A 27,102-nucleotide genomic window follows, 5' to 3' on the forward strand; every position below is an offset into this window, starting at 1 on the left:
TATTGGAGTGAAGAAACAAAATATTGCTTTGACAACTTCGTCAAATGATACTCACATTACTTCTTGTCTTCCAATTTCAAACCAAATACTATAAATACAAGAATTAAGTAGTAGTGTAAAAAGGAAAGTGTCTTAAGATATTCGTGGTAAACAGGGTAAATACATTTAAAAAGCTTACAATAAAAAAAGGTACTTATGGCGAAGTTTACATGTGCCTACGCATACACCGGGCCTGCACCTATCGTAGTTTTTAATTTTATACAATTATGAAATAGGTATCTAATTAGTTCGTATATTATATTCATTGTGTGGACATATTTTGTCGGTGTCACGGGTATCTATAAGGAAACGTCGGAAAAACGCTGAAGCCGGATTCACAGCTACGCCATGACGTGTTGTATCGTGCGAGAGCGTGGTAACAATATGGTTATAACTGATAACTAATATGGTTTAAATGTTGAGCCGTAGTCAATTTTTGGTATACTAGGGTGCAATTTGGCTATAACATAATATCAAAAACAATTCGATTTTATCGATGCGACGCTACACACGACGTAGCTGTGAATCCTGCAGAACGGTTTCGATATTGGTTATTTTGGATAGGATAGACGGCAGTGGTACCTATAACTATACGGTTGTACCGATATTTTGTTTGTGCAAAGTAATTTTAAACGTAATAACAAAAACAAAACAAAAATAGTGATTTTTGCAGTTTAGTCTAATAATTTCGCAGCAACAATTTAAGTAAATTACTATACTATCAAAAATTGAATAAATAATTTATTTTTAGGTATTTAACTAGTAATTTGTAAAACATTTAGAAAAATAATTCAGTGAAGATATAAGAACTTATTTATATGTATTATATAATAATACACATATTTAACATTCATAACTTCTTTATACTTATATAATTGTTGAGCTGAAATTGTAAAACTAAAAGCTAATAAAAATAAATAAAAATAAAAATAAAACTTCTTTACTACTCTTAGACATAGATACATCAGACTATACTACTACATTACTACATATTACTAAGTACTAGGTACCTAGTCTATGTAATATAGAGTACACATATAAATACAATAAATGTCGCCGTCTATTACATTGAACTATCAGAAATTCAGAAATTCAGAACTATATATTGCTGTTTCCACTTTTGACTTTTCATATAGACAATAGTACCTACGCAACACAATATTATGCTGAATTTTACTTGCTATCTATATAAACAACATCACTTAAATATTCAAATTTATTGAATTGGAAGAAACAGAAACAATTCTAAAGTTTAAGATTATATTTAAGGATAAAAATTAATTGTTTACGTATTAACGAGTATAACGCATTCCATAGTATATTGGTAACTCTGCCTTCTGGTATTACCTATTACCTAAACTAATTAACTACACGTAGTACAATAATAACAAAAAATCTATATGACCGTATAGATAAATTCGTAACACGAAACCATTTATTATAATATCAATAGACCATAGTTTTTGACTCTTATGACCAGCAGTGTTTTGCTCTGGTGGTGTATATTTGTTGCAGCTAATGTAAGCATGTTACATTTTGGCAAACAAACTGTCAGCAAAATTAAAGATAATGGAAAAAAAGTGCGAATACCAAATTTTAGTTCTTAGTACGAATTTCGGAAATAGGTATGATTGAAAAACTAAGAAGAGTGCTAGAAAATTTTGAAAATAGACCAATGAATTTTTGAAAGTAACAAGTTATTGTTTGATACCGATACGAAAAATTAAGGATAAATTGGATGGGCTACGTAATAGTATATGGTATAATAATGATACATATGGTAATTGATCCACCCATCCGTATTTCATATGTAACTCACAAATCCAAAAAGTAAACATGCGTATTTTCGCAAAAGAACTCGTAAAATATGTACCTACATATGAACATTTAGAATAAATACACCAAAGTGGGTGGGCTAATGGCTATTTTCTTAAGTTATTTCAATAATGAAATGCTCTGAATCAATACTTTTAAATAATTATTATATCAAGTAAAAATCGTTTGTAATTTAAAAATGTTAAATAAAATGTAGAAATGTGAAAAATGTCCAAAAGATGATACTTGATAATAGAAAGGTCGCCAAGAACGACAGGAAATTCAGATACCACTACTAAATGAAAATAATCGCGGACATCCGCCCAGTGTGAAAAGACGCTGTCAAAACAACGTGTCTTAACAAATGTTTGGCCACACTTAAATTACGCGCATTAATTATACGCGGTCGATCGAGGACGCTGACGGATTCTATCTCCTTGGTTTAAATAGAGTAAATAGTCTAATCTAAAATAGGCTGTTCAATTATAAGCGAATGTTGATCTAGACTCTATAGCGATATATTGTAATCATAAGAGTATGTATTCCATCTCCCCCGTTAAAAATCAAAATCGAGCACTACCATAATTCCTAGGAAATAATGTACACATTAGGCGGTAGTCTAATATTGGTTCGTAACATATTATAATGTAATAATAAAATACCTACTATTTATACTACCAGACAGTACCAGTACTACCACAGTACCACACTGTTCACTATTATAATAATTTATATTATGCAGGATATCCAAATTGCAAGATCGTTAATAAAATATTAAATATATATTATGCGTGTGCAAATGTACAATTTAAATACATACTATAGTATAATATGTATAATGAATTTTGTGTTATATGTATACTTTGAATTTTATTGGAAATAATAAATTAAATATACAAATTATATTACAATTTATGTGACATACCTACCTATATCACCTCTATCAGACTCTACGTGACTATACACTGTACAATATACATGTTATGAATAATTAATATAAATAAAATGTATATTGGTAATACTATTATTATTTATTAATATGAATATTAAGCATCTATAATATAGGTAGTTTGGTCACTGATTTCTTATAGAATGTGATTATGCCATCTGTATAAGGCTTATAATTCGTTTTTTGGATTTATCGATACAACTTCGAGGCTGGCATTTGTTATTAAAATAAAAGGCTTTAGTGATCGTGCGTCAAGTGTTATCTGAACATACTGATACTTTTTTACCCATAGTGAATGTCAATCGTGTTCATTCAATCCATTCAATAAATTATTGGTAGTTTTACTAAAATTGAATAAAATACTACACGATAACAAAATAAATTACCTATATTTCATTGTACAAACTACAGTCTACACCAGTTATAATAGGTCCTGTATCGAAATAAACTAATGAGTAATAAATAGTAATTAATAAGTAATGGCTTATGACAAGATGGATGAGACCTTAAACGGCTTAAACGGTCGTTCACAGATAAACCTTAATCTTATCGTCCCTAAATAATAAAAAAATATAGCTGTGTCTGAGTTTCGGCCCGACGCGTCGTTTCCGATATTAAGGACCGGTGAATTCCGGTAAGTATGGGTGAGTTCAGGCCCGGGTAGTAATTATCATTACCTATGTACCTAATACCAATAGGCTATAATACCTATTACCTATGAACCTGGCAGATGCAGTGTTGTATAATATACTAACGAATAACGCCATAAACGAAATGTTCGATACGTATGGGGAGCCGGGGAGCAATATCTTTACATAGTATAATAAAGATAATATAGATCGTTTTGTTCTATTACCTGCCGTATGACTTCGATCTATGTCAATTTAATTTTGGGCAAAGTTGGTGGAGGAAAATCCAAAGTTTAGGACTTACTAAACTATATAATATAACCCAGACGATAGTCATTATTTAAAATTTTTTTTTTGACTGTCATTTTTGGATTCTGAAAACGTTATAGACTGCTATATCATTTACTTTATATTATATAGTATATATATACTTATGTAACATGTACATGCATTATTGTATGACCAGATGACCGCAATTCGTACCATTCATAAGCCCGGGCCGCAATTCACCAATACCAAAAAATATATATTTAAAATCAGGGGTCCGGCCAGCGTTGTCTTCAATTGAGACTCTAGAACACATTTAAAGCATAGACTAACGTATTTTCTGACCAATTTTTAGTCATTTAGTACGTTATGTTTTTATTACAAAAGTAGCCCTTGAGATTTAAAAAACATATTATGAGACCGGCTGCCTAAAAAGGTTGCGAAAACCCTTGGTTTAAATCTTGTTGATTATTATCAGTATAGGTGGATAGGCCTATCGGGGAATCGGGATTTTCCCAGTAGGCCCCCATCAATATTATACTCTGAGGCCCCAATACCCCCTCCCCCCCAAAAAAAATAATAATATAGAGGTAAATTTTTATAATACTAGCTGGCGTACTGGCGGCTGTACAGTATATTAATGCGTATTTGTAATATTTGTATACTCCATTAGGGCCTAGGGGCCTCTGTATAAACACTATAAGCTCGTCGATACCCGTATAAAATATAAATACAAAAATATTTTGTTGTATGCACTATTGTGCTAAAACTAAATAATGTATAAAATATATATAATCGATGTTCAAATAACAAAAATAAAAAAAAGAATGGATCAAGATTTGCCAAGTAAATGTGCCAACGATAGAACTCAAAAGAAGTTAAATTTTTTTAATATACAACTTATAGGCGTTAGGTATATGTGGCCCTAATAAATATATCCCGGAAAAAAAGTACCTATCCGCCCATGTTTATCAGTGCACACAAATCACACCTAATTATTCAATTTCGATAATAATCGTAAGTCGTTACTTTTTATTCGAGGTACACCGACATGCTGAGGTAGGTATACGCTTAATTCATAATATACACCTCGAGCGCCGCGAGTATTTAATAATTTATTGTACTTTTTTCCCAGACAAAATCGGATAATACAGCCAGTATTGTATATAAACCACAATGAAAAAACGATTCATTCAACAGCGTATAGTACACTATATTTAATTGCCCACAAGAGAGTTTGCAGATATTTTATACGAGAATTCAAGCAATTCGACTGGGTTAAAAAAAACGCAAAAGCCCATAACCTATATGTATATTTATATATATATATATATATATTGACGAATGCTTCTCATTGATGAAATCGAATCGCTTAGGAAATAATACAAAGAATGCGATTTATCCCATATGACCAGTGAACGAGATTAAATGCAGTGTCCAATATGGGAATCTAAGACGTTTCCCCTCCGAACAGGACAATTCCCCCCCGTACAAAAAATAAAAATATTAAATAATAATAATCATATACAATGCAAATAAATTTGCTTAATATAATTTTATTAAATTAATATATAAATATAATTCAATAATACTACATAAAAACACTTTTACTATTTGCCAAATGCCAATACAAAATTCACTAAAAATATAAATATTAAATACATTAAACACTAAACAAATACGGATTATAAAAACTTATATAAATACCTATTTTTCAACCTATTATTATGTGTAAAAAAAATATATAAAAATAAATATTGATTCAGTTGAAATGTCTTTGTACAGGGGAAAATGTCCAGTACCGCTTAAATTGTCGGGGGGGGGGAGTCTATATACCCCAATATGGTACGCCGTTTGCGACAAGAAAGTTCTGGAAAACATTCCAAAATAGCGGACTCTCAATATTATATTATTATAGTTTACAAATCGTCGGACTATCGGAGTACATAATACGTAGTATAAGCCACGACGTTGAAAAATGAGCAATGAGTAATGAGTAATGACTAATGAATGCAGAATGTGTTAAAAACCTATGTGCGCCGATCGCAATAATTATACAATAATTATCGTAATGGTATAGGTGCCTTGCATCTAACGAACACAGCGCCTAATACCGTCGAATAAAATTAGGGGTTTGAACCGAATTTTTTTTTCGGAGAGGGGCTGCGTTGAAATTCATTGAGGTGGTGATAAATCACAACTACAGGATAGGCGGAGCACGTGGAACCGTCTTCGTGTATGCGTATACGTATACATACGTCACGTGTTTGTTGTAAATTATTGTAACACTCCGAACGCCACCGATCGGTTGCTCACCAATCGGCAATCACCATTACCGACTCCTCGGCGATGCGATCGAATTCATTTTTATCGTCTACTGTGATCCGTATTATATCCGATCTGTAAAAAGATCATAATTTAATGATAGTTTCAGGAATAGTAAGACAAGTTCAGAATTATACGGACATAATATAGATCTCCAATTGTTGAGTCTCGTTGCATGAATAAATCATGGGATATAAAAATAAACAGTTTTTAAGTTTTTTTTTTTTAAACACTTGTCTGAAATATCGAAATGGAGTTTACTTCGATCTCAATGGGCACTAACACCTAAGCTGGTTTTTTTATTTATTTGTTATTACTTTGTTCCGCAAATGTATTGTATAATAATTATATTATAATTATAGGATCATTATTTGTAAACCATATAGGACTTGTAGTCACCAGTGGCGAATTTAGACACTTTGAGCCCATTAATGAAATTTAACCATCATCCACAACCCTTCACGAGTTCAAGTAAAAACTATCGATGATTCGATCGTAAATCCAATTGGTTCGTGTTTCTAGTGACTGCAGGGCATTTTAATTCCATTCGATTATTTCGACTTGAACACGATCAACATTTTCCAATGTACGTAGCTGTACGTAGTGCGTACACATTTTTTACAACATTTGACCAACGCTTTGGCAATTGGCATCCCCAAAAGGATGGTGATCACACACCCCCACAAATTGGGCACCACTGTTCGACGCCGATGAATTCCCGAACGGTCTTTGCCGCGACTCAATAACCATTGTGGTTTCGCGCCGGTCGCCAGTACCGAGGACGATAATGGCGAAACGAACGACGATGCGAACCAAACCGTACGTGGAATGAAAAAACCCCGAGCGGCGGCGGCGGCGGTGTCGTCGTCGTCGTCGTCGTTCACGGTTTAACGCGCCGCGTGTGGGTCGCCGTCGTCCGTCGTCCGGGTGCCAGCGACGACGGGCGAGGAGGGTCGGGCGAACTGGTTGGCACTACGGCGGCAGGGGGCGAGCGGGCGGCCGGCGTGTTTCGACGTTACACACGCACACATATATATAATAACGCTGGCGTACATAATAACATTACACGTACGCAACGTGCAGAGTAATATTATTATTATTATTATTATTATTATTATTATTTTGTTTATGTACAGTCGGGCGACGGCGGCGGCCGTGTCCAAGGGCAAGCGTCTCGTCTGCTGCTGCGGCTGGTTCGCTCGGTCGCGGAGCGCGCGCACGCACTCGCACACGCACGCCACGACGACCCGCCGGCGGCACGCACGCACCGCAGCAACATGGCGGCCGACCGACCGAAACGCCGCCGCTCCCCCCCGAAACCAGCCACCCACCCACCTACCCGTGTGGCGTTCGCGTGCAGCTGCCTGCCTGTGCCGCCGCCGCCGAGAACCGAACGCGCTCCGTGACGCCGTGACGGCGCGGCGGCGGCAGCCCTTCGTCGCGGTCGCCGCGCCTCCACGGCCACCAGTTGTCATCCATGCCGTCGCCAGCGAGCACGCCGAGCGCGCAACGACGAAAACGCCGCCGCCGTGACTATCATCCACTACACCAACAACCATACTACAATCCTTACCCCGGCGCCGTCGTATCGCTACCGGCAGACACCACTACCACGTCGCTGTCACCTGTGGCTCTAGCCACTGCAGCAGCCGTAGCTTCGAACGCCGCCACCACGGCATCGTCCACGGCGTCCGTCGTGGCCGCCGCAATGGCGATCGCCAATGAGACCAACATCGATCTGATAATGATCAACAAGATCAAGCAGCACCAAGTTTTGTACGACACGGACGAGGATCAGTACAAGTACATCGACAAGAGGGACATGGCGTGGAAGGAAGTGGCAGATGAGCTTGGCATGCCGGGTAAATTGATTAATTATAAATATTATTATGTAGTATGATGGATACCTATAGAAATTAAATTATGATTTCGATGGTAATTAATGTTTATTTTAATTAAGGCGCGTTGTGCGAAATGTTGTGATAACGCGCTGCTGTTTCAACCCTGTAAATACTAAAAAATTATTTGCTCGATGATTTCGTGTGTTTTCGCCGTTCGCCGTTTGAGCGGAGAAAAATGCGCGTTTGCGATCCGTCGGCGCCGGTGGTGGTGGTGGGAGAAACACATGTTGCAGGGGTTGTTTTGTAAGAGAAATAATAATAATAACAGTAATAGCAATGTGCCCCCACCAAGACGCGCCAGTCGTCGCGCCGCCCTCGCCCACCCGTGCAACAACAAAACAAGAGCGGCGCGAGCAAAACACGGACGGGATTTTCGGTGCGCGCCGCAGCCGCGTCGCGCGTCTCCTTTGTTCGGCGTATGTGCGTGTGCGAACGACGACGGCGCGTCCGTCCGTCGCCGGCCGAGCGATACGTGCGAGCGAGTGAGCGAGCGAACATGCGGTGCTGAGCGGTACTCGTCGTCGGGTAGGGGGGGGGGGAGGAGGAGAAATACCACAACGAAACCGGATGGGCCGAGCGGTTTGATGACCGCCGCGCACGTATTTATTATTACGCCCGCACGACGGCTGCGGTGGCGGACCGGCGCGCTCGCTCGCCAGCAGTGTCGCCAATCTCTTGACGCGCGGCGTTCGGCGTAAATGGCGTGCGGGCAGCGGTGGTGGTGCAGTCGCTGGCAGTGGCGTCCGCCGCCGGCGAAGGGTGAAAACTCCACCGGTTGCCGCATCGAATGTTCGGCGGCGGCGATACGCGCCGGCAACGTCGTTTCTGTGCCGGAACGCCAGCGCCGCCGTCTTACTCGCGCGGTACTCGCCACGGACCGCCCGCCGCCTGCACATTTTTCAGGCCGCCGCCGCCGCTGTTCTGGTTCTGGTCTCGCCGTACCCCCCCGCCGAATTGGTGTTTGGAAACCCCTTCGCGTCCCTCCGTCCGACGCCCCTCTGGCCGCCCAACTCGTCCGGACTCGCAATAAAGACGGCGGCAGCGGATTAGCTTCATAAACAGAGTTCACCACTACTACAGCAACAGTTGTCCATATTATTTTGGTGTTATTATTTTCACCTATGACCGGACAACGGCGTAGAACGAGTGAACGACATAGTATTACTGCCGCGTGACACGTTCATTATTTTTGTACGCCGCCGGTTGTTTCAGTGCCGACGAACAAAAATCGTCGCGATATGACAAAAACAAAATATCTAATGTCATGTCTATGTAGCCATTTCATTGTTAATAACAGCGCGTTTTTCTTTAGATTCTTCTTATCGCGTTTATCTAAACGGAGAGTTGTGGAAGGTCATGATATCTATTATAATATAATATTACGATTAACGAAAAGATTCGTATGAGAAAATATTAATCGTTTCGTTTGTATCAATGCGCGAGATAAACGATTACGAAGCTGTGAACTGTGTTTTAAGTTAGGTATTATCGCTCTGAATTTTAAAAACATTTATAAAATTAATTACTCAAATATAACTGAACGTCTGAACAGGTACATAATATATTATTTATATACCGAATGTGTTATTATGTTTAATATACTTAATGTGTTTAACTATACTACTGTTACTATTAAACTAATACAAAAAATTAAATTAATCACTGTCGACTACACAGATATCTAAGAAGTTAATTATAGTCTATAGGTAATAATAATATAGGCGTGTGAGTATGATTAACACGTGGAAAACTAAAAAACGTTTGAATGGACTTGAGAATAACAGAAATTTACATTATTAAATTGATTACGTATTTACGACCGGTTAATAAATAACAATATTTACATTTTTAATGCATAAATTACGTCTGTAATTAATTACCACTCTGATTTTAGGTGGTATTTTTATCATAGAATAATATAAATTGTGTACGAATGTTATTATCGTACACCGTTAAATTATATTAATATGCAATCGAGATCGAAGAAGCGAGTGTTCGCGTGAACGTGGGATAATGTGATCGAATGATAATAGTATAATATGAAAATCGTTGGCAAACGATTAAATATTATTATGATATTTTGTCGTGTACGTTTAATACGTCTGATAATATTCTATTCTCGTCAAGTTTGATAATTATAATATAACAAACGTAAATGCAAAAATATCGTACGTTACAAAAAAAAAGGAAATATTATCATCGAATTGCGCGTCAGGCAGAGTCATTGTGATGAATTTCGTAAATAATATTTACACAACGCAATATATAAATTCCACACAAGTATATCAGTAGGTATAATATTATAATGTAGCATATTATTACCTAATGGCATGACGTGTATTATACGCAGAACAGATTAATCGGCGATATCGTATTTACTAAATTTTAGTGTAACACAAACAAACGAAATACAACCGTCGCAAAATAGGTTTAATTATTCTTTTGACGAGTATTTGATTTCGTGTCCAGGTCCCGTAATGCCATTACAAGTTTGACTAACCCTGTTTACGAAGTTGGAGGCACTATAAACTATTTGGTTTGCTGCTGATCGAAAAGTCAGTTCTCTTCCGGGCGTCACACAATTGTTTAGCAAAAAGACAAAAGTGTACATTTCAAGTGAAATTTTTAATTGTCGAACGTGTGTAAATATTGTATAAATACATACAAATTTTTCGAATTTTCAAATATTTGTGATTGGCCACTGATTTGAGTTATAATATATAATATGTATTTATTGTGCACACATACAGACAGCAATATAATTCTTATGCGGTACTTTTGAAATAGGTAATAAACAAATATTTACCTTATGTCATCCACTCTTCGTTGCATACGCGTGCACAAAAAATGTGTCGTGACAACATTGTCTGTAGTTGCCCGTCGGTATTTACCAAAACGAAAAAAATGTTGCTTAGGTTTTTTATATTGTGATGAGTCGAGAACGCGTATGAGTATTATACGATTGTTTATGTGAACTTATGGACTTAAATTTCTAAAACATATTCAAATTATTTCTCGTGTTCTAGATAGGGTGGAAAGTTCAATGAAATCTGTGACAATAACGATTTCCTCGCGAATGTCGTAACTACCGTCTACTGTTCGTATTGATATTTTTTATTCTTTATTTAAAATTGTCACTATCTGCGATTACTTTGCAATGAGAACATTTATATAGGATCCGTCTACCGGGGGGGGGGGGGGCAGAAATTAGAGAAATTTCTAATTAAGTTTCGACCGTTGAACAGGTCATATGGAAAACAATTAAATCAAACCATTTAAACGATCAATTACTACCTTACAGGAATAACGATGACGCCTCGTAGAGGATTCAGATTTTTATCATAATGTTTTCATTTGAAATTGAAAATCTTGATTTATATTGGACTTTTTAATTGATTTTGAATAACGTCAGAAAAATAAGTTTCAAAATATCTAAAACTTGTGAATTAGTGTTAGATAAATTATTACAATTTCTAAAAATATAATTAAAATCGGGGTGTGTAATGCGGCGACTGGTGTATAATTTTCATCTTTTAAATAAATAAAACAAAAATAATTGAAATCTGACTAGTTTACGTTTAGAAGGAATCCTGCTGTGGAATTTTTTGTACCAGCATAAATGAACTCCGACACCCTTATTCAATTATCAGATGGCAAGATAGCCTGTCCACAGAATAAAAATGAATGGCCTGTCTGAGTGGAGAAATAACACACGTAATACAGCACCACGCATGAACTTTTTTTAGCCTTACGACATGCTTGCAATGTATATAGTATATGCGTAATGTGTTGGAGAGGTTTCTATTTTCGAAAATGCGTTCTGCGGAACGGAATTTCAGGTGGTATTTTTCCATGTTGCAATATAGTATAGAAACGAAACGACCGGTCCGTGTTATAATAATGTCTTATATAATAGCATGATGGGTACCCAAACAGATAACGCAGTCATACGAATTTCGAAGTTATAGATTTGCCGAAGTTTCCGCAAGAATTTTTTGATCCTTTTTCATTGGTACTGTACAATTTGGACGACCTTGCAGTTTTAGGATGTATGCGCAGTAAGCCACTCAAAACTCAACAATACGTTATTTTCTTATTCATGGATTACTGTTTACCATAATATAGATCGTTGTGACTTTGTGAGTGTTGTGACTGCTCATTGTCTGTTCTCTACTACAGTTAGTACTGGTGTGCTGCAGATGGAGCGCCGGCCGCAGAGAATGTTCATTATTATACGATACCGTTTGCATATTATTATGTAAGCTACGGTATAGTAGGTACCGTTTATTTTATTTCGTCGATTTCCATTTACTTTTATACGACCTACGACAATATTTATCGAGTGCAATTGTCGCTAAAACCATTCTATTGTATTTTATTATAAATAATAATATTATTAATATGTGATCTTGTAGCACGCACTGAGAGAGTAATACGCAATAACGTTTAATTAGGAGACTGTCGTCAGATTTTTTTATTATTTTCCATTTTTTACTTGAGCATATTAACTTGTCGGAGCTTTATAAGCTCTCCATTTTGTCATGAATGTTCGTATTAGTAATATAAAATAAAACCATAAAACAACCTTTAGTACTGTAGACGTTTAAAGCATAATATAGTCAAGGTAGTATAAATTACAATATGATAGATACTAGATTTATTAAGTCATAAACAGTTATACTAGGTAGTTAGTAAATATGATTCGCTGTATTGACTAATGACTAGTAATAGTGTTTACTGACGAAGAGAGAAATTAATATGATCAATCGCACGCGGAAGTAAAATATGATCTATTTATATAGTGTATTATTGTATGTGATACGTAAATATTGTAGTACCTATACGATTTAAATGATGGAACCGTTGCAGTTTGTAACTTATGATAGAAATATATAGCTACCTAATTTAGCACTTTAATTAAAATCTTGTGGTTTTACCCAAACATTTATAAAAATATGTACCTATACTCATTATCGGTAATGACTAGGGCTGTGAATTTAATTATTTTCCATATCAATGAATTTAATTTTGAATTCATAACAAGTGGCATACACATTTAGTTCTGGACATAATAATCATTCTATTTAATAAACATTATCTTGCATATTACATCAGTTATGTGTAAATCTAAATATGTTTATTTAACCCTGGCATAAAGGAGTGCATAAAGAAACCTAATGTAATACTTGTCGCATAAAATGCCATCAGCTGAAGTATATGTCATCGGCTGAAACATTGTGGGTCAAAATATTGTCTGCTTATTTAACCGCCCCGCAGGTTCTATCTTTAAAAGAAATTATATACGTGAGGAAGACGCTCACCGAGGTGGACCGTATCCGTCGTGAGTCACGCATTTTTAGGTTGTCATTTGTTGACAGAAGTCGGTGGTGTGAAATTATATGTTAACTCTTAATGTTTGGTTGATTTAGAAAATATATCATAATTTCACCCAGCACGATTGTCGTGTTTAACTGTTCTATCAACTGTGATACCTTCCTAAACACCAATAATTGTTATTAAATATTACGTATTATCCACAGTTAACGATGTCAAATTGCGCTGGAAACGTTTACGCGACAATTTCCGAGTGTCCATCAAACGCACCAAAGGATTGAATCTCAAACCCGGCCTACCGTTCGTCGAGGGCAAGCCCTGGAAGTATCAAAAGGAAATGGAATTTCTCTTACCCTTTATGCAAATCGGAGGGTGAGTTATTACTGTTTGCATACATAACGCGTAGGTAGTAACCATATTATATACGTACCGCGGTTTAACCTTTGAATTGGGCGGCTCGGTTCCTGCAAAGAACAGGTACGTCCATTTCTAGTCCTGCGACAAAGCGACACCAGTGGTATAGTTTAAAACAGAAAGAAAGAAAGGATAACTACCGAAACCATAGAAGTTTGTTGTTTGTAGGCCATTGAATACGTGAGAAAACAAAATAGCGGGCGCCGATTAAAAATCTTACGAACAATATAATGTCTCGGTCTGTGACTCTGGGGCGCGTCCTGTCCCCCCTCCACCCCTACCGAATGAGCCATAAGCGTACATAATAAGATACGTGTTACCATAATTTTACTGCAGTAAGAATAATAATATATAGGTAGCTGTTACACAGTCAACTTTACGTATGTTTACAGGCAAATTGTAAATTGTAATGCTGTACCCACGTAGGTGAAACTTCTTATGATTAAATATCAAAACAACTGAAAAAGATAACCGATCAAAACGAAAATTTATTCGATATTAATATTAGCCACGGTCTCATATAAAAAGTCTTATATATTTTAAGACCACGATATTAGCCGGAATAGCCGTATTATATGCACAATCCTATTAAATTATATTTTAATTTTTTTTCTTCACCCGCACAACATCCGTAATGACATCTGGGCATTTGGCACACGAAATGTTTAGGTACCGAACTGTTGCGGTGAACATTTTATGCATTTATCGTATCCATGTCGAACGTATTCGTGGGTACCTACATAATATGAGTACGTTTGTCAGCTGAAATTACTCGGCAATCATCTTTTATAAAGTTTAAAAGAGCAGAATATAGTCTATATTATATTCGATGATAATTGACACCTTCGTAGGGTTTGTGTACGGATTTCTCGAACGTTCGAGACGGTTAGTCAGTTTCTTATTGTTCCGGTCGGTCGGTCGGTGGTTGGGTGGGAGAACCTCTGAGCGCCACACGATCATGCTAACACGAACTGCAGCAAGGGCACGTACCGATCTGTTGCTGCTCCCGACCAAGGATCTGCATCGACACTTCGTTTACTATTATAGCGTTGGGATTAAACATAGCACACAAAGCAGTCAATTCGCACTTAGAGAAGATAATAATATTGTATATTATACGAATTACGAATCGTAATAGATTCGTACTGGTCGCATAGCTTTAATATTATATTAGACCGTTTAAAAATTAGGTTTAATATTGCTATATAATAAAAATGTTATTGCTTCGTTGACGAAAACAGATAAGTGTTTGTTGTTGTTGTTGGTCTCGGGATGTATAAGACATAAAGAGGTATGTCGCATTGAAATCCTTAATTACCATGTATAATTCGGCGTATAGAAGTCGTATTAAGAATTTCGTTCATTTTTTTGCCACCTCTTCTCATAAATATACATAATATTTTTAACTGAGAAAAAACAATTTATAATTGCTTCGAGGTAATATAAAAATAAGAAAAACCATTTGAACAAAGCAAATAAAACATAATATTAAACAAGTTATTAATAATTATACTTTCTTTCGTATTACATAATTGTATTGATGATGGATTGATTTATTATTTAATTTTTTACGGGCTTAGCTAAATTAATTCATAATGCCATTAATCATTATATTTTATTCTCTGGCGGAGTCTGTTTCAATACATATATTCTGTCAATGCTGTCAAGTCTTCAATCACTTGAATTTGCCACCCGGGACAACAGCCTCTCCTCGCCATAGCTACCTCTGAAATATAAGACTGAATGAATAGTCTTTTGTGTCTTTTGTGAAGTTATACAATCAGACCGATTCGCTTTGAAATTAGGAATACATAACATAACTTAAAAATATAATAAAGAGTTATTGTAGTTGTCGTAAAAAACTTTTGGCATAGGTAAACGCGTTGCTGCAATATAAGCTGTGTAGGTAATTGCGGTGTACACTCGTTGAACACAGCTTTTTAGTTATGTTTTTATTTACATTTTATTCAATTTCTTATTTTTATCTTGTTCCGTTTGCGCAGGTATTCTCTGAAGAAAATGCTGAACTTGGAACACTCACCCACCCAGGACTACGCGGTCGTGTACGACGACTGCAAGACGGACGGGTCCTCCAGCCCGTACAACAACATGTCGTATGACTACGACGAGATGCCCGAGCCCCGCGTGGAGATGAAGGAGATGGCGGGCAACTACTCGAACGACGAGGGAGGCGTGGACGACGAGCTGCTGTACCCGGACGTGGAGATCCTGAGCAATGGAAAGCACGAACCCCTTCACCGGGTCGCCAAGCGGGTCAAGCGGTCGGCGGAAGCCGCGGCGGCGGCTGCAGCCAAGGAGGCCGACTCGTCCGCCCAGCTCAAGCTCAACCAACACCACATGAACCACTATTACCACATACAACAGCAACAGCACACCCACGCCAAGGTGCACCCCGTCGACCTGTTCTTCTACAGCATGGCCGAGACGACCAAGGGCCTACCTCAAGCGTACCAGGCGGAGATCAAGCGCCGCGTCCTCGAGATCGTCATCAAGGCCGAAGAAGAGATGAACAAAAATAAAAACTACGAATGAGTGTCGTACAAACGACAATCCATATCCCCTCTCTTGCTCTCTCATCTCTCTACGAATAAGCCTTTTTTTGTTTTTGTACCATTCTCCCTTTTTTATACATTATATTATATTAGCATTTTTGATGTCCCTCACCAATTTTTGGTCGAGATGTTGATCGCTTGTCGTTCTCATATTTTACAATCAAATTGCTTAATTTATTATTATTATTATATAATTATTTTTTTGTTTGGTAAATTCCAATGACTTAAGTGTTACAGTTATCGAATGGCCGTGATACAATTTCTGAAATGTCCAACACCAATTATTATTAATACACATCACTCAGAATTAAGAGATAATTATTTATATTATTATTTTTTGACCCGTGGAGACAAATGACGGGTATATATTATATTTATTATACTAATTAGTGTAAATGTAGGAAAGCACTCTGAAAGAAAGTTTTTGTAATATAAACATTCCGAATTTTGCCACCAAAATGGCTTTGTGATAATAATAATGTGTTAAATATTTAGTACCTATGACTATATTATAAAAGTTATGCATTCCATTGTAGTGTACTTATACAGTGTGATTCAATATTGTTAGTGTAAGTCTGAATACTTCATACCTATTAAGCTCATGTAAAGATAATTATATTTTTTGCTCAAACATTTTCTGCATCTGCAGAGAATGTGTGTACCATTTTTTTGTGTACAAAATAAATTTACATGTAATGTAGACTAATAAGTATGAACACTATTTATACCATGACAGTCTTATGTTTATTGTTTTTTTTTTTTTTATGTATACATTTGTCAGAAATTACAATAATTGTAAATAAAAAAAAAAACTATTGATACAAGAGCGTTTGTTTCCTTTGTCACTCTTGTGTACTTTTAATGATTTCAAGTATTGTATAAAGTATTACTTGTAGAGGGCATTTAGAGCCTAACGTATATGTATATTGTAGACATATAGGTTTAAAATTTAAATACTTGTTCAAGGATCTATCTTATGTGCAAAATATGCATTTGGCAAACCACGTGACTTGGCTGATTCCAAGATTCCTTTTATTGGATATTTGGATCTGAAACTTTATATTTACACTCAGATGAAGTATATAATACAGTAAAAGTGTAAAGAACAATATAAACTATGATCTATTTACACTAAATGTTACACAATTTATTTGTTAAACTAACTTAAACTTCATTATTGTAAACTAAGTTTGTTGAAAAAAAAAAATGGAATTAAGGGATATATTTTTTTAACAGTATTTAATATTAGAACAATTATGTATTATATTGTCTATTGTATTGGACACATAGGTACCTACTTAAAATATTCAGTTGCTTTTCCTTAAAATTTTATTATACTTTATATGTATTAATAAAATAGTGACTCAAATTACTGATTTTATAATGATTAATATTCCACTTGAGCATTTCTACCTGACAATAAATATTTATTTTGTTTTGCATAAAATATTGTGCATAGTAGTGGAAAATCTAAATCTATTCATAACACGTTTTATGTTTAGATGACTAAAAGAAACAATAAATAGAAAACACGAAGTTGAAACATTGTAGCTACAACACAAATTTTAAAATAAATTCAATAGTTTTGGAATAAGTAGGTCACAAGGCAGAAAAATCAATTACAACCTCAAAACAGCCTCATAGAAATGTATTCAATAGAGTCAATTAGAATACTTTGTTAAGTTAGGTGCCAAACTATATGTGGGAAACAGATGCCAAAATAACAGACCTGACGACTGACAGTCAAACATAAACATTTTGATCCGTTTGTATGTTGTGCTGTGCGTAGCGCTGAGCAATCTGCTCAGATAAATTGTGTTCAAATTATCGTTATAGATTAGATGATTGTAAGTGCTTATATAAAAAATAAATTAGGTACACTAAATTGCATTGATTACAAAACATATATGTTTTTGTTGAATAATTTAACATCGGTTTCTATTCTATGTATTATTATTTATTATTAATAAACTCAAAACCACTATAAGAAAAAAAGGTGGTCAGTGACCTACCGCTCTGCAGCACCTTAAGTGTCTAGGGGGTTACTCGAGGTGTAGAAAAGATCTCTGCATCGTACGGTCATCGTAATGGATTTGTTAAATTTGAATTCAATGGTTTAAAGACATTGAATACAAAAAACGATTCTGAGCGAAGACGGTATGTTAGCCTATATATTACTTAGTATCTTCCTGTTGAAGACCCTATCCGTTTCGGATGTTAGTAAGTAGTAACCAGGTTGAATATTGCTTCTCTTTTTAACTATGGTCGTAACAGTTCAATTGTTGTACTCAACCAGTCCCGGAGATTTTTTAAACAGGATATCCTTCGTCTACCAACATTTTTCTTGCCTTCTATTTTTCATTGAAGTATAAGTTGCAGCAATCCATATCTTTTGTTATTCCTCATCATATAACCCAGGTATTCTAATTTCAGTGCTTTTATAGTCCTCAGTAATTCCTTTTCCTTCTGCATTCTTTGAAGTACACACACGTCGGACACTCGGTCTGTCCATGAGATGTTTAAAATACGATGGTACAGCACTACAGCCATATCCTTAATGCCTCAATTTTCTTACTTAATGCCTATGTTTTGGCTCAATTGGCTCTACATAATAAGATAGTGATGATGTAACATCTAAGTATTCTGAACTTAGTGATTAGAATAAAATCACGACATTTAAATATCTCAGATAATTTTTCGAATGCATCTCTGGCCATTTCAATCCAATCCCGTGTTTCCAGTCTTCATATTTTACCCATGTAACCGAGATATCTATACTTTTAAAGTTTTTATTTTGCATTTTGTTTTTTCGAAATTACCATGTATCTGGTTTTGTTTATTATTTAGTATATTTTATGATATGCTGTTAAAGTAATTTATTTTACTAATAGACAATACAGTAGATTGAACTAATTTTTGACCAAAAAGGTTCATTTGAAAATGTAATTGCGTCTGTGTACATACATGTAAATGTTTAAATTACATTAAAATAACTAAAATTATTATTCGTCGTTTAAATTTCTAATTTTGTCAAAATTTGAACTTTAAATGCTTACATACCTAGTTATATAAAATAAAATTTTTTTAAATATTTTTTAACTGTTATTAAAATTACACAAGAGAAATCTTGTAATCAACTCAACCTGTCAAAAAGATTATAATTTTATTCACATATAAAGGAAGCAAATCGAAAATGTCCATAAATTGCTAAATGCCTAAAAAGGTGGCAAAATATTTTGAAAATTTTATCATCTATAGTAGATGATGAAATAACCATTTAGTGAACATTTAAAGTATCTACAGTTATTAATTGAATTAAGTATAACAAAATAAGAAAATCGTTTGATGAGACATTTTCTAGGAAAAAGAAGCAGAACACTGAACAGCATTCCAAGTTCCCCGGTTTTTAGTCTTTAATTTTATCGTTGAAAAACGAGAACAAAATAATTTTGTCGACTTATAATACTAGGTAAATACTAAATTCGTATTATAAGATTACTTCGGAAAATGAAAAGCATTTTGAAATATAAAATGAGACCTGGCATTTATTTAAAATATTCACTTCCACATTTTCCCGGTGATAAACCTTATCACCATGGCTGAAGATTGCCATGCTTATCATTATTGTTGTTATCAAAACGTGGTCGCAATGACGCATTGAAGATTCGAATTCAAAAGTAAATCCTTTCGAATTTGAACGGAGGAAGTATTTTTTCTCTCAAATCGACGACGGTAAATTCTGATTCCTTACGGTTTTATAATTTAATCGGAACACGTGCGTCCGGCGAATTTATGTCAGGTGAAAGCTCTCGATCGTTTACCTCCAATCAGTCCAATCCACAAAGCTCTGGCGGATTCTGCCCCATAGTGTCGTCATGGTCGTGGACGACTCTGAAACGACTGCAGTCCTCCGACTTGACCGCCGAGAAGTTTTGGAGCGCCGTGAGCGTATGGAATGCCAAACCACACTTGTTGATCAAACACCTGATGGGCGCTGAATGGCTCTTGACTAAATCGTTGACCGGCGAATATGGTGACGTGTTGGCCTCGGTGGCGGCTGCAGATCTACCACCATCAGCATGGGCAGGTGATCCTGAGGAAACCTTTGAGGGTCTGGGCCTGAAAGTCGGTGTGAATATCCAAGTGGAAATCTGGAAGCTGTTCACCAAGAAGCCTGTTGACTGGAACGATTACTTTCGACTGAGCGTCTTCGGTAAGAGTTCACCATACTTGAAAAGTTTAAACATAAGGATAAAGTATAATATTGTGTTGTGCTTTTTATAGACCGGCTTAAGAATATTGCCTTGTTCTACGACTGTACGCCGAAGAAGAACGGTGATGACGTCAAATATGCCTATGATATTCATTTTGTGGAAGACTGTTTGGAGTTACGTCTTGCCAGGCCATCAAACCAATCTCAAGACGACAAGAAGGCGTTGCACTGGATGACCGATGTATTTTTTCCAAAATTTTTTAATTGGGCCATCAATGAAAAAGGGTCTAAACCTATAATTTCGTCTTTGTCACACGTTTGTGTTCAAATGTATTGCCATTTGTACAGTCGGCTAAAGGAAAAATATGCCAAATCGCTAATGAATGTAGGTTCAACAATTTTATTATTTGAAAACAACAAAAACCTAATTAAATTTTGTATTTTTAGGTTTGGACAGAAGTTACTGATCCTAAGAAGTATATACATAAAGATATTGCAACAGCCACATACCTGATGCTGTTGTGGGGCGACACCAAACCAAGTTTTGTGGATATGGGATGTGGTAATGGTTTACTTGTGCATGTGTTGAACAGCGAAGGATATAGTGGAGTCGGATTGGACGTTAGATCTCGGAAGATGTGGGCTCTATATCCTGAATCTACAGTTTTGAAGGTATTGTGGGTATTATATAATTTTAAATTTTCTTAGTTATAAGTTATTATTTTTTCATTGCAGGTGACTAGTGTTGATCCTTCGTCATCTGATTGTAAATTTCCGAAAGCTGATTGGATCATAGGCAATCATTCAGACGAACTGTCACCTTGGGTACCTGTAATTGCCTCACGTAGCAATTATAACTGCAAATTTTTTCTCCTTCCTTGTTGTCCTTTTGAATTCAATGGTTCCCGTTACCAACGTACAGATTCATCTCTTAGTCAATACCATGATTATCTGAAATACTTGGAAAAAACAAGTACTAACGTATTCAAGTTCAACGTCAAAATAGACCGTCTGCGGATACCTTCAACAAAACGGACATGCATCATTGGCTGGTCAAAAAATTATTTGCCACAGGAAGTTGATCAAGTTGTGCAGGATGTCGAAAAGTTTGCAAATTCTAAATTCAATGAAAATGTTCAATTTGTGCCCAGGCCGTCGGAAGAGAGGGTTAGGAATTGCACCAAATTAGATAAAGACTTGTTGCGCAGTGTGGTCGATACCGTAGCTGATGTATTGATAAAGAGTTCAGATGGATGGAAGTGTCGCGTCACTATAAGTGAATTAGCAAAACAAGTCGGCGAAGAGAGGCTGAAAAAGTTGAAGAAAGAATGTGGTGGTTTACAAACATTGTTAAGAAATCACAGGTATATTTTTGTGGTTGAGAAAGGAACTGTTGGGTTCAGGAAACCAGTGAAAGACTGTGGAAAAGTTTGGAAGAAACATAAGTGTTGGTTTTATCATAACTATCCAGACAAGTGTCCGTTAAATGAAGACGAGTGCTGTAATATACATTAATTACGATAAATAATTGTTATGAAGTATTAATATTTTATTATTACGAGTTTTTGTAAGAGTCAAGTTTAATATTTGTACACAAAATAAATATATTTTTTTTATGGATGTAGGAACTTTAACCTCGTTTATACTCGACTATTTTGTTATTCTCTCACAATTTCTTATTGAATAAAAAGGAATAACATTGATGATGGAAACATTCGACCCCCAAATCACATAATTTAAAAATATAAATATAATGTAATTTATAAAACAAAATTAATTTAGCAATTACCAATACACTTATATTCTTATGTATTACTTATTTTAGATGTGTTGTATGTAAACACGGGATTCTACTACAAAATAAATTTTTTATATTCATATAATATACCTTCACACATATATTATATTTTAATTAAGTAGGAAATCTGAGGGAGTGATTATTATAAATGGTGCATACATTATCTCTTATACATACATGTTAAGTTTAGTAAAAAATTTAATGGATACTGAAATTAAATAAATTATTTTTATATGTATTTTATGAAATAAACATCTGTTGAGCTGTGCATATTATTGTGTAATGTTTTATTAACAGCTGTGTAATAATAATTTACTGTCAAATTATATTGTCTGCATTGTGTATTTTGTTACTCATAGGTCATAATAAAATTAATGATATTTTATTAAAATTGTCATAGATAGCAAAATATTGACAGGAAAATGATTCTGATGATCAGTCATTTACTGATTGTCGATTATAAAATGTATGTTGATTAAATAATATATTTTTAAGGTTATAATGATACAATTTTTAATGTCTTGTAGTCAGTAAATAATAAATTATAAACATGTGGGAAATAAATTATGTTAATTTATTGTTTGTGATTTAGCTCATTTTATGATATAAATAAAATCATATAGTATGAAACAAAATCACAACTTAAATTACCTAGTATGACTGTAATATTTTTCAACTAACTTAAGCATATTATTTGAAATAATTTTAAATCGCTTTATACATTTTTTTTTGAGTTTATTAGTAATTACTAATTAGTTTAACACGAATAGTATAATTTTTCAAAAAATGTTCAACAACATAAAACAAATAATTACTAGTTACATGATTACATAAATAATGTACAACCAGTGTACGTGATTTAAAACAATTGTCAATTAATAATAATTAACTTATCAACTGGTATTGAATTAAATATAATATAAAATATCGAAGAAAAATAAATAGACAAATGTTCTAAACACACAAATTGTGTGAATTTATTATATAAAACTAGAACATGAGCATATTCTATTAAACTAATTTATTATAGTAATCAGATCAAATTATTGTCCTAAAATGTTTAAATATAACTTAGGGTGCTAAGTATATATTATACTATACACAAAATAACTTACAAATAAAAAGAATACTTGTATAGTTATCATATCACCGTCACTACACAAAATTTATGAGTGTTGTCAACAAAAGTAACTAGAATAAATAATAAATTAAATAAAACAAAAAAAACTGATATCTATTATAAATAGTATTGAAAATTAAAATTATAACAATTTTTAATATTAAAAAAAATACTGTTGTCGTATAATGGAAACGAGAAATCACATTACAAATGAAATTTCATCAAAAATGTTTGGCGTTTATCAGAAGATTACAAATAAATATAATATAAAGTGAAACATATATTTTTTGAAAAGCTTAAAGCTATAAATTATTGCTGGAAAAAGATTGTTGAAGAAAATCGGTAACAAACCAAAATATACAATTGTATATTTTACTATATACATTCTTCATATTTGATCACTTGATTGTGTTTAATAATAGTACCTAATATAAAGAAAGAAATTAACGAATACTTATGACTGTATCGCAATGCTAGAAACTGGTCGCGACAACTGAGTAATATCTCTGTACTGGGTGAACACGCAGATCTAACATAAAAATTAAATGTTAATTATTACAACAAATTGGAGTGTATATAAGTTTAATAATAACCTTGTCTTTGAGTTGCTGGGCTAGCTGTAAAGCAACTGTGAAAAGAACGAGGACTTCATTCAACCACGGTACTGTACATTCAGCTTGATACGTGTCGTACTTCATTGCACCGTGAGAATTGGATAATTGGTAAACAGCAAATATTAGCTTATGACTCTGTATGTAAAAACTAATTGCCAAATCTTCTGGTAAGTTGGGTGTCAAACACTTCTGAAACAAACGTAACCATTGGCTTAGCAATTTCAATACACAGTGGATTTTTTACTCCAGTAGGGGCTGCTTACCATGTTTCTGCTTTTAATCAAATCATCAATTGTTCTTTTACGTGGAACTATCAGACTTGTACGACCTCTTTGCAAACACCCTAATAAATTTCGCAGAATGTGCAATACTTCTTCTGAGGAACTATACAAATTAACAAAAAAAGTAAATAAATTAAGCCAACTAAAAAAATTAAACATATAAAAGATAAAATTTAAGTACTTGAAAATAGTTTCCTTGTCTATTTTCTCAATTTGTAAAATAGCTTGTCTTAGATGATTGCCTGCGTCTTGAACTTGATGCAATTTCCACGGGCAGTCGTGACGAATGTTTGTCCGGTACATTACTTGCTGCTGATGTCTCTGTACTTTAAATTGTATGTCCTGTAATAAGTTGTATACAATTAAAATAGACTTATGCATTTAAGTGGAAGAAATATAAAAACTTTTATTTTCAATCATATTATGACTACTGCAGTAAAAGAGATGATAGTTTTATTACCTACTTATTCGTTATTATTATACAAGATTTAAACAAAAGTGATCAAATAAATATTAATGTATAGAGATAATATTTTGATATGTACTTAATATAAATAGTTGAGGTTTATAAACTATCAGTCAGACATGCAACATATTACTGTATGTTTTGTTGAGCAAAACGACCTTGATATTAATAGCAAAACTATAGCGAAACGAAACATGTGATGAGCACAAAGTGGCAGTTAAGATACAGTAGATAGTAATGACGAACAATCATAGCTTAAAGAGTAGCTAAAAGCGGTAGAAGAACATTTACCGCCTGCAGTATGGTGTCACCAGAAATGGATACGATGCTTTTCAACTGGTCTGGTGACGTAGACAGGACAAATTTTTCCTGTTTGACCTGGACGTCACTGTCCCATGATGGAAAACGTCGGACGCATTCCTACAACGAAATGAGTTTAACAATAATTACATTGCGAATGTGGTAGTTGACTCATTACTTACGTTGAGTATGATGTTCAGCTGGTGTAATATTGAGTGCACCTCTTCATTCAGCACCCACTCGAATTCTTTTTGCTAGAACAAAAAAAACAATGTTACAACAAAATTGCTCCCATAAAGAAGAACATTTGATAGATTATTCTCGTTGCATCAAGTCGAGTATCGATAAATACTTACCAGACATTGGTGTTCCAGTTTGTCACCTTCTGCCATTGTCGCTGATGTAGAGAGGTCTTCGGTGCACCCGTCTTATCCCGATGGGTCTCTTGACAACACCGATCAGCTGCCACTGTTGTCCGTGGACATCAGTAGTTGTTGACGCATGCAGCCCATTACAATAATTGAATAATATCGATCGAGGTCGGCTGACGGCTGCCGATATCCGGTAACGCGGGAGGATAGATTACCGACGTCGGTTCATACCACCCCTTTCGGAGATCGTCGGCTGTTGGCGAGGAACCGCGACGTCGAAAAAATCGCGAATGTGATAATATTGTGGTGGATGGTACAAAAAACAATTTATTCACGACGATGTCGTGACTAGTGAAACGCGAAAAACCTGATGATTGATCGGTCTCGGTCGTTCGTCAGTCGATAATATGGATTACGGTCGACTGTCGAGTGCGGAGAGAGTGATAAGGGACGAAGATAAGCGCGCCGTGAAACAGCTGCTGCGGACTAGCCGTGATAAGTGATAAGGATAACCGCGCCCGTGTACTTATCACATTTTCGCATTTGTACGAAACACATCGCAGACTCTGTGGAGTCGGTGCCCGGTGACATAAATTAAAATTAATGGTCAAGAATTAGGAGGATGTCAGTATGTCACACCCGCATATATTAATGTCTCTGTTTTACACTAGGACGACAATCAATAAAACAAATTTGTGTTCAGCAGTTCCAATGGTGTGTTGCGTTATTAAATTTAATATTAGAGCGAAATTACCTATAATCAAGCTTAAAGGTAAGAACATAATCTGTGTTCTCTCGTTGGTTTTTTACAACATTTTAATTTTCAAATGAGTTATGAGAATTTTTAAATTCTGATATATTCCACACTCAAAACTTACTTGAGAAATCAAAATATAGTAAAAACCAACGAGGGAACAAAATGTTCTTCTTACATTATCGATATTTAAGCTTGATAATAGGTCAATTTACAGTTAATGTACCCTTTCAACTCTTAAACTTCAACACTCTTCGATTCAACATTTTTTTTATCATGTACCTATATAATTTATTAATGTGTATTTAATTATGTACCCATGTAATTTTATAATTTTCTACCATTAAATATTAATAATAATATAACTAGTGAAATATCTATTTACCTATGTAGTATTATAATTATATTACCTATAATACACAATAATTACAATTTTGTAAAATTTAAACTAAAATACCATAGTACTAGAGTAGTATTGTCGCCTAAACTACCACATTATCTGATAAAATTCTATTTTGACAGTAGACACTATCAAACAATTTTATTATTTCAAAAGATTAGGTCATATACATAAACAATACATCTAATGTAAATGTAAATGTATTAATTATTTATTATTAATTATTGAATAATTACATGGTAATACCACAGTATAATACCTCGCATTTACGCAACCGCTCGGCGCTCGCTTTCATCGGTAGATGACGCTGCAACTTACGGTTTTAATTAGATTTGTATCATTAAAATGTAATTATTCATTTTATAAAAGTACTAGCTCTCCGAGGGTCGCAGGGGGGAGACCCCCAGACCCTCCGAAAGGGCTGAAAGTGGATTTCGGTCCACGGAGACTGAGTCGTTGCAATTTTAAAAGTCGCGTCCGTAGGTGGGTTGAACCTCAAAAGACAAAGAAGTTAATAAGGATTTGTGATAAGGGGCTTT

At 34.9% G+C, this 27,102-nt stretch overlaps 3 protein-coding genes across 4 annotated transcripts; 2 read left to right on the forward strand and 1 right to left on the reverse strand.

Moving 5' to 3' along the window:
• The first annotated feature begins 7,389 nt into the window (after positions 1-7,389).
• Positions 7,390-16,798, forward strand: LOC111029952. Its single transcript, XM_022309217.1, has 3 exons — positions 7,390-7,886; positions 13,466-13,631; positions 15,677-16,798. The coding sequence occupies exons 1-3, from the start codon at positions 7,502-7,504 to the stop codon at positions 16,224-16,226; spliced, it is 1,101 nt and encodes a 366-aa protein (XP_022164909.1). The 5' UTR covers positions 7,390-7,501; the 3' UTR covers positions 16,227-16,798.
• A 3,088-nt stretch (positions 16,799-19,886) lies between these two features.
• Positions 19,887-22,774, forward strand: LOC111029956 (probable tRNA (uracil-O(2)-)-methyltransferase). Its single transcript, XM_022309223.1, has 4 exons — positions 19,887-20,459; positions 20,531-20,844; positions 20,907-21,131; positions 21,195-22,774. The coding sequence occupies exons 1-4, from the start codon at positions 20,039-20,041 to the stop codon at positions 21,972-21,974; spliced, it is 1,740 nt and encodes a 579-aa protein (XP_022164915.1). The 5' UTR covers positions 19,887-20,038; the 3' UTR covers positions 21,975-22,774.
• Positions 22,775-23,207: 433 nt separating this feature from the next.
• LOC111029960 (protein rogdi) lies at positions 23,208-25,831 on the reverse strand. 2 transcript variants are annotated; one of them, XM_022309234.1, is made up of 7 exons: positions 25,395-25,831; positions 25,221-25,292; positions 25,030-25,158; positions 24,454-24,614; positions 24,255-24,375; positions 23,971-24,177; positions 23,208-23,906 (listed from the first exon to the last, which is right to left on the reverse strand). In XM_022309234.1, exons 1-7 carry the CDS (start codon positions 25,428-25,430, stop codon positions 23,832-23,834), a joined length of 801 nt encoding a protein of 266 aa, XP_022164926.1. In that variant the 5' UTR covers positions 25,431-25,831; the 3' UTR covers positions 23,208-23,831. The 2 variants fall into 2 exon arrangements, with proteins under 2 accessions (XP_022164926.1, XP_022164925.1); XM_022309233.1 differs by having other exon boundaries at positions 23,971-24,180.
• Between the last annotated feature and the right edge of the window lie 1,271 nt (positions 25,832-27,102).

Source organism: Myzus persicae, unplaced genomic scaffold (assembly GCF_001856785.1).
Source record: "Myzus persicae strain clone G006 unplaced genomic scaffold, MPER_G0061.0, whole genome shotgun sequence".
NCBI classification, from domain to species: domain Eukaryota; kingdom Metazoa; phylum Arthropoda; class Insecta; order Hemiptera; family Aphididae; genus Myzus; species Myzus persicae.